This window comes from Haliotis cracherodii, unplaced genomic scaffold (assembly GCF_022045235.1).
Source record: "Haliotis cracherodii isolate W230 unplaced genomic scaffold, xgHalCrac1.p SCAF_6, whole genome shotgun sequence".
Lineage (NCBI taxonomy): Eukaryota > Metazoa > Mollusca > Gastropoda > Lepetellida > Haliotidae > Haliotis > Haliotis cracherodii.
In genome coordinates, this window is record NW_027266319.1 from 19,326,072 (window position 1) to 19,339,519 (window position 13,448).

At 42.9% G+C, this 13,448-nt stretch overlaps 1 protein-coding gene across 2 annotated transcripts in view; it reads right to left on the minus strand.

Moving 5' to 3' along the window:
- Positions 1-13,448, minus strand: part of LOC139444621 (transcription cofactor vestigial-like protein 4) — a 107,212-nt gene that overhangs the window by 13,888 nt on the left and 79,876 nt on the right. For both annotated transcript variants that reach the window (XM_071225533.1, XM_071225532.1), the window contains exon 3: positions 402-778. In XM_071225533.1, coding sequence (XP_071081634.1) covers positions 402-778 — 377 coding nt within the window. The remainder of the gene's footprint in view (positions 1-401; positions 779-13,448) is intronic.

Here is a 13,448-nt window from a genome sequence, read left to right on the forward strand (position 1 = left end):
AACAATCCTTGAACTGTTCCAACTGTTCTATCAATGCACAACCCAAAATTAATCTTTGAACTGTTCTATCATTCCACAATCCTCCCAAAACAATCCTTGAACTGTTCCAACTGTTCTATCGATGCACAACTCAAAATCAATCCTTAAACTGTTCTATCATTTCCCAACCCACCAAAATCAATCCTTGAACTGTTCCATCATTTCACAACCCCCCAAAATCAATCCTTGAACTGTTCTATCGATGCACAACCCCAAATCAATCCTTGAACTGTTCTATTGGTGCAAAACCCAAAATCAATCAATGAACTGTTCCATCGATGCACAATACAAAATTCAATCATCCCGAACTGCTACCTTACACAAAGCAATCCCTTGAACATAAGAGTTGTCAGTTGTCTTACCTGCTGCTGGTATGTTAGATGGCGGTGATGACCGCTCCTCCGGGCTCGAACAATGCCCATACCGCTGTGAGGAACTACTGCCTGGCGATGACGCCGTCGCACATGTGATGACCGATGGACGTAGCTGCGGACGATGAGGTGGCGGGGAGCCACCACATGAGAGTGAGAGATTTAAGGGTGCGTTCTGGATGTCGGGGGAGGGGAGCTCGGGTGGATGGCTTGGTATACTGGGATGTTGGTCGTGACTAGGGTGGGAAGGAGGTGGTGGCGGGGGTGGGGGAGGGGGGTACAGCGTCCGCAGGTTGTACGAGGAGTCGGCAGGTACTGTCTCACATGGGTAGTATGGATAGCTGTCCCCATTAAAACTTGTAAATTGCCTGAAAGAAAAAGACAGCATGTTAAGAAATCATCACATTAGCCACGACAGCACCTAGCCCAGCATTAAGCAGGACCATGTTTTTCATTAATGTTACCTTGCTTTAGAGTCCTGCACCATGACTGTGGGATATATGTATTTTATGAAAACCAAACCAATCTAGACATATATCAAAGCAAGTCCAGCCAGCTCTATTATGAAATCAACATCAGGATATCTTTTTTTAATTTTAGAGGAGGGAAATGTAGTGTGTAATAAAAGATTTTATAGCCTATATGTTACTTTACTTGCTTTCTAATTGGCTAGTTAATGCTCGTCTTGGCACTAGTATGGGTCATTTTGTACCACCAGTCAATATGTTTCCACCAGTCAATATTTCAGGTTAAGTTGCATCCCTGCATAATATGACATAACAGCTCAAAACATAAGTATGTATCATCAGTTCGGGGTGATGGGGTAACATCGTGATCAAAGTGGGGCAAAGTCATGCCAAAGACCAGGGTTCAATTTCCAATATTGGTAAAATATATGAAGTCTATTTCTTGTTGCCCCCCACCATGATCTGTGTGGATAGTGCTGAAAGTGGCATAAAATCTACACAGAACAATTATGCACACCCCACAAATGACTCGCTGTCTATCCAGCTACTAGAGGTGTCCCCAATGTGGATGCCAAGGAAAATGGTGCCCACTGAGCCAATTGCTTGTTATAAGAGATGACTTCAATGGGTTGTGGATGCTCATAATGGCTGCTGAGGATTACCAGCTAAAGGAGGATCCTGTACACTTGGTTCATGGTAATGGTGAAATGATACATCGGTACACCAGTGCATCGTGAGTTTCATGTGGCGATAAGATATACGATACTTTTTTTTCTGAATTGATAGACATACACTTGCTGAAATAAATTACTATTCGTTTAATGATCCCTGACGTTTTTGTGAGTCAAATATCGCAAAAAAATTGTAATTAGCATTTCAAGTTGACTACTAGTTAGTGAGTTGGGTTTAACGCCGCTTTTAACAGGATTCCAGTTATATCACAGCTAGTCAGATTAATTTGGGAGGAAAGCCCGAAGTGATGCAGGTCTCAGACATTTACCACTTCGGTGAAACCCCTGAGCACAGGTATGGTGCTGACAAACCTAGAAACATAATTGAGGCGAACCGGGATTCGAACCCACAATCATAGGTTTCTGGCGTGCCCCTAGGGATGCAACTCTGCACAGCGAATCGTGGCCTAAGACGACTGGGCCTCCCATGCCCAATGTTGACTAATAAAAATAGACGCTACGTACATGTGTCTACAACTAGCTTTTCCTTTTGAACTTCCCATGCGATTTGACGTAAATATGCATATCGCAACACACATCATATTTTGACCTATGTATCGCGATACATATTGTATCATGACCTTGCTGTATCATTTCACCCCTAGATTATGGACTGTCTTCTTGTGTCATACTTCTACTGAACTTACGAGCAAGTATTAAATCCTGTTCTTCTAATTCAGGGATGAGTATGGGAATTTCCTTTTCAGCTGGAACTTATTTGCAATGGGGCGTGGTCCATAAACTGGTGATGTTTATGGAGGACGCCATCAGATTTTAACAATTTTGTTGTCACAAAATAAGCAGATCCGCGGAAGATTCTCATCCCTGATAATTTCACATCTCCAAGGCTGTCTGCTGCCTACCCCTTTACGGTAGCAATTAGGAAGGAACATTCTACCCTAGTGTTATATCATTTATCATGTATGGCTTTTGGCGTTAACCCTTTTTTCTTTGATCACAGCAAGTTCTGCAAGTTAGTCCCTTTTCCACAGGTCACACACGCCTGCTTATTTTACTGATTTGTCACACTGAAACAAATTCCTCACCTGACTCAAGTTTTTGTGACTATATTTCTATATCATCATGGCATGTCCTAAACAAAAGATTCCACTATTACGCAATTCCTTCTATGTGAGACTCAAACTTATCAATCAACTCTTGTATGTTATGAGTCACAGTGTCCCCTGGAGAGTGCGGAGCTTACAGATGACACAACTCGCCACAGTCCTCTGTTGTCATCTCAACACATAGCATGATAAAGGAAATATACAGCTACAGGCATACAAATACATAGCATGAGATTCCCAGGCATCTGATTGGCTAACCAAGCAATCTTTCCATAACCCCCAAAATGTCTGTTTCTTGATTGGCTGATAATGGAAAGGGTGGGGCTTGAGCTGCATTATTTCCACTGATGAAACAAACCGTAATGATCAATTTAAAATGTAATATCCGAAAATAACGCCTTTAAAACTCAATTAAACTATATCCTCCAATGAATTCAATTTATTTAATGCTGATGGCAATTCAGATGCCAGTTCGAGGTTCAAACTTAACACAAGTCACTGTTTAATTTTTATGCAAAGCAATGCTATATTTTAATGCAAAGCAATATGTAATTCTGATGCCGACTTAATGTTAATTTCAATGCAAACTCAAAAATTTATCTAAAACGTGTACTTGAACTTTTTTCCCTCTGAGTGCAGCAGGTTTGTAGATTACAGCTAAGCCCTCTCAATTTGATTTGGGACTTGAAGTGACTTGTGAAGTTCCAGGCTGAAAGAGGGCATACCTGTAGTGTTTAAGTTGTGACTGTACCTCCTGTATTTACACTCAGATGAGTCATATGTACAATAATGAGTTATGAGGCTTCTAACTTGACAGGCTCCTAACTGAAAGACACTGTCAAGCCCAGCCCAGAGCACCACAAGTGTTACTAGTTGCCTGGTTGATATAGCTGTTATAGTCCACCAATATATGCCACCTTCAGTCACAGCATTGCACTCTGTGTAGGAGAACAGTTTTCAAGAACTTCTTAAACATTTCACTTACTTTTTCTATTTTTATTTTAAGCATGATGCAATTGTATAAAAAGACTGTAAGAAATTTGATAAAAAATAAATATAAAGCTACATTGATGCAGATTGTTAACTGCTGACGTTTTATATATTTAGTGGGTACCTAAAAATGTGAAATTGTTTTTTTGTTTGTTTTTTCTTTAACGCCGCACTCAGCAGTATTACAGCTATATGACAGCGGTCTGTAAATAATCGAGTCTGGACCAAAAATCCAGTGATTGACATCATGAGCATTGATCCACGCAATTGGGATACGATGACATGCATCAACCAAGTCTGCAAGCCTGACACCTGATCTCGATAGTCGCCTCTTACGACAAGCATAGTAGATTCTTACGACAAGCATAGTCGCCTTTTATGGCAAGCATGGGATGCTGAAGACCTGTTCTACCCCGGATCCTCACCGGTGAAATTGTGAGTGACTATCATAGTAATATTCTAGCAATATCACAACAAAGGACACGAAGAATTCGCACAAAATGTATCCATTTTGGGTAAAGAACCCTGATCTTCGGTGCGTGGAGTGAATGCTGTAACCACTAGCCGAAGAAACTCGAATTCTTCATTCTGTGTGAAGCAGATACCATGAATCTTGTAAACTGATGAAATGTGAACAGAACTGAGCAGTGTCGGCAACACATGTTACAGATAGCTACCCAACATGATATAACAAGGCTGCTGTATATCCCAGTGGATGATATAACCTATCAACATTGTGTTACCCAACTCCAGGTACACCTAACAGAATTGAGCGGTGATGGCAACACAATGCTACATCTCTCCTACATGGTATAACAAGGCTTTATATCCCAGTGGTGGTATAACCTTTCAACTTTGCGCTACACAACCCCAGGTAGAACCTGTACGACTGCTGAATACATAAAATGCCACCACTTCACGGCATGCAGTTGCTAAGAGTTATCTGCATGGGATTACATCATTATTACACACACGTGTTTCTCAGTGGCGCTTGCCTCATTCCAACATGCTGGCGCTGCCCTGACATTGGCATGGAATCATGTAGCAACAATATAGTCTGGTACTACTGTCGGCTTGCTCCACTCCCTACACCACAGCTTGTCTACCTTCAGGCGATGATACGACTGAATGACCGGTTGTTTGTTTGTTGTTTAATGCAACACTCAGCAATATTCCAGCTACATGACAGGACCTGTACATAATCCAGTCTGGACCAGACAAACTAGTGACTGATAATGTGAGCAACGATCTGTGCCGCTAGGGTGCAATGACAACTAAGTCTGAGCACCCAATTCACTGAGTCACCTCCACCAAGCATAGGTTGCTGGGGACATTTCCTATCCTGGAATCCAAATTTCCATTACTAAGAGACTTTGTGTACCATACCAGATTCATTGAAGTGTATGCTCTGGCCTGATAAAACTGATGTTGTGGTTCTAATTGCATGCAATTTCAAAAAGGGTAGATAGCTTAAAACACCTTTATCCTTGAGATTGTCAATGGGCCACCGTGAGATCAGATTGTGTCAATGGGCCACCATGAGATCAGATTGTGTCACTGGGCCACCATGAGATCAGATTGTGTCATCGGGGCCACCATGAAATCAGATTGTCAATGAGCCACCATGAGCTAGGATTGTGTCACTGGGCCATCATGAGATCAGATTGTGTCACTGGGCCACCATGAGATCAGATTGTCACTGAGACACCATGAGATAGGATTGTGTCACTGGGCCATCATGAGATCAGATTGTGTCACTGGTCCACCATGAGATTAGATTGTATCACTGAGCCACCATGAGATCAGATTGTCACTGGGCCACCATGAGATCAGATTATCACCGGGCCACCATGAGATAGTATTGTGTCACTTGGCCACCTTGAGATCAGATTATCACCGGGCCACCATGAGATCAGATTGTCACCGGGCCACCATGAGATCAGATTATCACCGGGTCACCATGAGATCAGATTGTCACTGGGCCACCATGAGATCAGATTGTCACTGGGCTACCATGAGATCAGATTGTCACTGGTCCACCATGAGATAGGATTGTGTCACTGGGACACCAGGAGATCAGATTGTGTCACTGCGCTACCATGAGATCAGATTGTCACTGAGCCACCATGAGATCAGACTGTCACCGGGCCACCATGAGATCAGATCATCACCGGGCCACCATGAGATCAGACTGTCACTGGGCCACCATGAGATCATATTATCACTGGGCCACCATGAGATCAGATTGTGTCACTGGGCCATCATGAGATCAGATTGTGTCACTGGGCCACCATGAGATCAGATTGTCACTGGGCCATCATGAGATCAGATTGTGTCACTGGGTCACCAGGAGATCAGAATGTATCATTGGGCCATCATGAGATCAGACTGTGTTTTCAGCAAGTGCTGTGGCAGTGATATTGTCATGTTGTATACTACACCAATTCCGGTACCGCTGATTCTCTGCCCGACTTGGCAAGGTGACAAGGGGGCAAATTACATGTGTATATTTCAACACAGCTCTACCTGACAGACGAACAAATCGCAGCCACTTTCCCACGCTTTTCAAACACTCCATCACTGCTTCTTCACCAGAGATTACCTTACAATAATTCCTCTCTTCTGAATCATGGTGGGGACAGCAGTGGGTGGAACACAGTTCTAGACCAACCAACTCTCTGCTTTGTTACAAGCATCAAAGTCCTTGCATGCGCAGCCTCTTAAATAAATTGCCTCCATAATGTTCTTAGAACTGTTCATTGTCAATTGCCCATCACTAGTCTAGATAACTCTGTCATGAAAATACGTTGCAGTGTAACCATATTCTTTAACTGTTAGACTGATATAAAGAGGAATTCCATTTGTCTTCAACCCCAGGATGAGACCTTTTGGGAATATCTATGTATAAATAAGGCGTTATTGCTTTGTCTGATTGTTTTAAGACCTGACTACCCATGTTGAAGTTGTAGATCACAGCGGCCTGTACATAATCTATTGTGTGGTCAGGCCAACACCAGTGGTTGATAGCATGATAACACCAGCCCACTAGAATTGAGTGAGAGATGATACCTTAAGACCCAGTTACCAATATTGAGTGAGTGAGTGAGTTAAAATTAAACGAGCCTGTGAGGCAAACCAGTGGTTGATAGCATGAGCAATAATCAATGTCAATAGGACACATTGACACCTTCCCAATTCTCCCTATCAATCCTCTCATGAAAAGTATGTGCATGTGTGCGTACATGCTTTTACTAGTCAGCAGTGCCAGGCAGGGTCACATAAAGAATAAGTACCATGTTTAAACGTTTATTGAAATGGCTGGCATCGAGCCACTGACCTTCCATTCACCTAGCAGGTGTTCTGAATCCACTCAACCATTATAGAGATTCCAACCAGGGCTGACGAGAGTTCACAGCATAAGATATCGGTCTACAAAAAACTTTTGAGTCTGCTTGTTAATTGCTCAAGAAATGAGCCCTTTGCATCATTTTCAGTCAATACTAGTGTGAATATGGTCTATTATGACCTGAGCTTACTTCACAACAGATATGTACTGGGTTCAGACTAGGCTGTGACACTTGTGTAACACATTGTCACATGCAATAACGGATTGCCCCTCGCTTGACTCAATTGTCAGTTCGATGGTAGAATTGTCTTCCTGCTGGTACCTGGCATCTGTTCATCCACTGCTGCATCCATACTCACTCATTAATCATGTCTGCAACCACATCGGACCGTATTTCACTGACAATAGCCATTATGTCCACTCCAATATTCATGTCTATCAATAAATAACGACACACAGCGCCAACCATTTCAAGAAGAGGCTGTCACCACATCGGAAGAATGCCTTGACATATTTCTTCTATTCCTTGCAGTACCTCTTCAATATTCAAGTACCTTTTCAGTGTCTGAGAGTTCAGCAATAGTCCACAAATGGGCTTCACACACCGTACCACTGTGAGGAATCGAACATGAGTCTGGCATCCCCCAGGCTCCCCCACAAAATGAGTGAGTGAGTGAATATGGTTTTATGCCACTTTTAGCAATATTCCAGCAATATCACGGCGGGGGACATCAGAAATGGGCTTCACACATTGTACCCATGTCGGGAATCGAACCTGGGTCTTTGGCGTGACGAGCGAACGCTTTAACCACTAGGCTACCTGAAAACCCCCCCCTCCAACCACCCCACACAAAGATGAGTGAGAGTGTGATTAACTTGAAGCAATATTCACAAGATCACAAGAAAACAAATTTCCAAAAGCAGTGAGTGAGTGAGTGAGTGAGTGAGTGAGTGAGTGAGTGAGTGTTTTATGTTATAAGCAATATTCCAGTTGTATCACTGCCGGGGTCTCAAACCTGGGCCATTGATGTGAACAGCGAAAGTTTTAATCACAAGGCTACCCCACTGCCTTGTCTGATATACAATATCTACCAAGTCAAGGGATATTCAACTGCATGACTTTGATCAGCCAATCCACCAAGTACCAGTAATCAAACAAGGAGGACGTAAACATTGCGAATGCACTCATTCACCCCAATGCACTTTTTGATGTCCAATCTGAACAGTTTTTTAAAAGATCTATTGTTCTGTGTGTGTGTGAAACTGTTCTGTTCTCAACATCACCTACAGGAAAAGGAACAATACTTTCAACTTGACTATTATGGGTGAACCCACCAGTTGAACCTAAGTAGGCGATTACCAGCACCACCCCCCCCCACACACCTCATCTAAACATGAATCAGATCCACTAACCAGCATTAATGCTGTTGATATGAAATCATCTACCTCATCAATGAGAAACCTCCAGTAAATGCTTCTTCAAAACCCATAACACCCCAAAACACCAGCACAAATAGATTCAACTCCAGCGTTGTATCTAAGTTTTGACCCGTCACTCCAAGTCCCCATTTCACACACAAAAACTGTTGTGTTTGTAAGTCATAACAACTCAATAATTCTAACACTTAAGATGATGATTCATCTATGAAGGATGATATGAATTTCATCCTGGAAAGTGTTTTCTTTTCCAATGAGGCTGAATGAGATGGCATTATGTATTGGTCCAACCACAAGGTGAAGCTCTGGGCTATTTGAATCGTCTTCATTTCTTTACTTGCCGAGCTCATGCATAATTATTGTTCTACTTCATCATGAAATCCTTACATCATCTTATAAAATAACAAGAGCAGATGTTTCAGACTGGACCCTGAGGCTGAAATCATCGTCATCAAGCCAATGGTATTATTAAAGAGCTCAAGATAATGTGTACCGAGCCTTTGATTTTTTATTTGAGATTCAGGTGATTTGATTCACCTTAGAGATAATAAATTTAGAAACTGATGAAGCCATGACAAAGATGGAGTGGTGACTAGTAGCTGGTGCAGCTGCAAGGAACATGGCAGCCACATCCAAGTCATGAGGAATGGCTGTAGAGTGAGTGAGTGAGTGAGTGAGTGAGTGAGTGAGTGAGTGAGTGAGTGAGTGACTATGGTTTTATGCTCACGTGCAGTATCCCAGCCACATCCAAGTGATGAGGAATGGCTGTAGAGTGAGTGAGTGAGTGAGTGAGTGAGTGAGTGACTATGGTTTTATGCTCACGTGCAGTATCCCAGCCATGGACAGGTTAAATAATCTTCCAGATCAACCCACGAGTAATTCACATCAGCTTCAGATCTTCAATCGGCTCCACATATCAACACACCTATATAGCTTTACATAAGAAGCCTGTTACTGAAGCAACCTTTGTAAGTCACACAAGTGATTGTGCTGAGAACAAGAATAATCTAATGAAGGTAGGCCTCATAGACTATAGTAGCATTTAAGGGATGTATTTCTGAACCTGTTTGGACCAGCTACAAACTCTGAGAACTGGACTTGTGTTTAAAAAAAGATTTCAAAGGAGTGGCAAAATGTTCAACTCTAATAATCAGCCCTACCCCAGTCAAACTTGAGGTCAATAGTGTGAGCATCCACAGTCCTCACTGAGTTTACTGACACAATCAGGAAGTCTGTCATTAAACACTAAAACAAATATATCCAATACAGCCCATGCAAGTCTATAATATTTGGCAAGTTAAGATTACTGCAGTTCCAGAAAATGAAGAAAGTCTCCTGCTCTCTGTTATTATATTCTTAAGAAAAAACAACAACTGCTTTTTCTGTAAAATACGTTCATTTCAGAGACTAGATGTTAGTCTAAGAATCGGGTTGAGATGGTCATTAAGCAGGAGTCAATCATGGGGTTCTGGGCCAGTTTCACAAAGCGATCATAGCGCCAAGATGATTGTAAATTCCATTATTTCAAATGGACTTAAGACAGTCACAGTGCTACGTTGGCTTTGTGGGATGGGGCTCTGGTAACTAATACTACAACAGAATCCCAATGGAGAGACAAAGACGGAGTACCAACGACCCTGTTTCCTGAAATTCTGAGGATTGTGCTGCTCCATGAAGATCCAGGTCAGAATTTGCCTTCAAGAACCAATGCTTGTTGTGAGCGCAACTAACAGGATCGGGTGGTCAGACTTGCTGACTTGGTTGATGCGTAGATCGATGCTCATGATGTCGATCACTGGTCTGTTGAGTCCATCACTTACAGACCACTACCATATAGCTGGAACATTGCCGAGGGCAGCATTAAAAGACAAACATATCATTTATTAATATGACACTGAATAATTAGGGTCATCCTTAACTACAAGATATAAAATTTTGAGTCTACAATCTCAAGGAATGAAGTGCCCAGACTGAGAATTGGCCTGAGTCTGCAAGCTTAATAATCTGCTCTGGAAATATCATTTCAAATATATAACCATTCTGTACAGTCATAAGCAACAGATTATATTTGGCGACACCTACTAATGACTCAGAGCTATCAATAACTGATGAAGTGCTTCCTTTAAGCGTAAATGAACACACTTAACATGTGCATGTACCAAGGAGCTCTAGCCACCTGCAGCAGGAACCACAGCAAGCCGGCACCAATACAGCAATACACTCATCTGACGGCTGCACACACGATACCTCCACACAAGGGAATGTTTTACAGCTGTCACGAAGTTCGTGTAATACAATTCAAACTGTTTCGAAGTATGTTTGTCAATAATTGCCTCCTATGGAAACTGTTCAGCTCATGGGACCAGCTGGGTCATGCCGACCTCGGCCACGCTCTCTGTTGATGATAATTACGGCGTTGTCTGCTCAGCGCTCACTGATAACTATGCCTATCAGACTGACTGGTATTTCAAGAAACTTGCTGAAGATCAAAAAGTTGGTGTGTGGCTTGCAAAGAGGGGATGACTCACTCAGCACTCAGAAGTAAAGCTGCTATTACTGAGTGAAAACAACAGACTGCATCATCAGGTCATATCTATCATCCCCTGTTGCTATCATCCCCAGTACCCATGCTTGTCTACCCATATGGTACAATGTATCCCCAGAATAGATCCCCAGTACCCAAACGGTACAATGTATCCCCAGAATACATCCCCATTTCCCATGCTTGTCTACCCAAACGGTACAATGTATCCCCAGAATAGATCCTCAGTATCCATGTTTGTCTACCCATACGGTACAATGTATTCCCAGAATAGATCCACAGTACCCATGCTTGTCTACCCATATGGTACAATGTATCCCCAGAATAGATCCCCAGTACCCAGGCTTGTCTACCCATACGGTACAATGTATCCCCAGAATAGATCACCAGTACCCAGGCTTGTCTACCCATACGGTACAATGTATCCCCAGAATACATCCCCAGTACCCATGCTTGTCTACCCATATGGTACAATGTATCCCCAGAATAGATCACCAGTACCCAGGCTTGTCTACCCATATGGTACAATGTATCCCCAGAATAGATCCCCAGTACCCATGCTTGTCTACCCATACGGTACAATGTATCCCCAGAATACATCCCCAGTACCCATGCTTGTCTACCCATATGGTACAATGTATCCCCAGAATACATCCCCAGTACCATTGCTTGTCTACCCATATGGTACAATGTATCCCCAGAATAGATCACCAGTACCCATGCTTGTCTACCCATACGGTACAATGTATCCCCAGAATAGATCCCCAGCACCCAGGCTTGTCTACCCATACGGTACAATGTATCCCCAGAATAACTCCCAGTACCCATGCTTGTCTACCCATACGGTACAATGTATCCCCTGAATAACTCCCAGTACCCATGCTTGTCTACCCATACGGTACAATGTATCCCCAGAATAACTCCCAGTCCCCATGCTTGTCTACCCATATGTTACAATGTATCCCCAGAATAGATCCCCAGTACCCATGCTTGTCTACCCAAATGGTACAATGTATCCCCAGAATAGATCCCCAGTACCCATGCTTGTCTACCCAAACGGTACAATGTATCCCCAGAATAGATCCCCAGTACCCAGGCTTTTCTACCCATACGGTACAACGTATCCCCAGAATAGATCCCCAGTATCCATGCTTGTCTACCCATACGGTACAATGTATCCCCAGAATAGATCCCCAGTACCCAGGCTTGTCTACCCATACGGTACAATGTATCCCCAGAATAGATCCCCAGTACCCATGCTTGTCTACCCATACGGTACAATGTATCCCCAGAATAGATCCCCAGTACCCAGGCTTGTCTACCCATATGGTACAATGTATCCCCAGAATAGATCCCCAAGACCCATGCTTGTCTACCCATGAAGATTATGGTAGAATAGATCCCCAGTACCCATGCTTGTCTACCCATGAGGATTATGGTAGAATAGATCCCCAGTACCCATGCTTGTCTCTCAATGAGGATTATGGTACAATAGATCCCCAGTACCCATGCTTGTCTACCCATGAGGATTATGGTACAATAGATCCCCAGTACCCATGCTTGTCTACCCATGAGGATTATGGTACAATAGATCCCCAGTACCCATGCTTGTCTACCCATGAGGATTATGGTACAATAGATCCCCAGTACCCATGCTTGTCTACCCATGAGGATTATGGTAGAATAGATCCCCAGTACCCATGCTTGTCTACCCATGAGGATTATGGTAGAATAGATCCCCAGTACCCATGCTTTTCTCCCCATACAGTAGAATATATCCCCAGTTCCCATGCTTGTCTCGCCAAAGAAAATTGGGTTGTCAGATTCTGTGATGCGGCTGATTGAGGGATTTCCAAGACATGACTATTTACAGACTGAAGTACTACAGATGAATAAAGCAGGCAGTAAATCAAAACATAATTCACTCGCAACGTGATTTGAACTAATCCATATTGTGCATCCCGTCGAATATGTTGTTCTGTGCCTGAAGCTGTGAACGCAAGGGACCTTGGAGAGTTGGGGGGCAGAGGTGTCCTCCCTTCCTGAGGATGAAGCACTGTAACTGTTGCTACCATGGTTACTGGACAAATGTGAACTACATACAAATGTCACAAGCAACATTTTCTGTCATGGATGCATCCCAATTTCAGGTCAAACTTTCATCTGCTGAGGGATGTTCACATAATCCAGTTGACTAGATATGATTAATGTTTTAATACTGCTTTAATCTCCCCTTGCAAGTTCAAAAATTTCAAACTACTCTAAAACAGTGTTTGACATGATTTTGAAACCCAACACGACAGTCAGGCAGGTGACCCATAAATGTTGCCTGCCCATCTTCAAAGTTACCTTTGTTACCCGTGAAGATCCGGGGTAGAATAGGTCTTCAACAACCCATGCTTGCTGAAAGAGGGAACTAACAGCAACGGGTGGTCAAGCTCGCTGACTTGGTTGATGC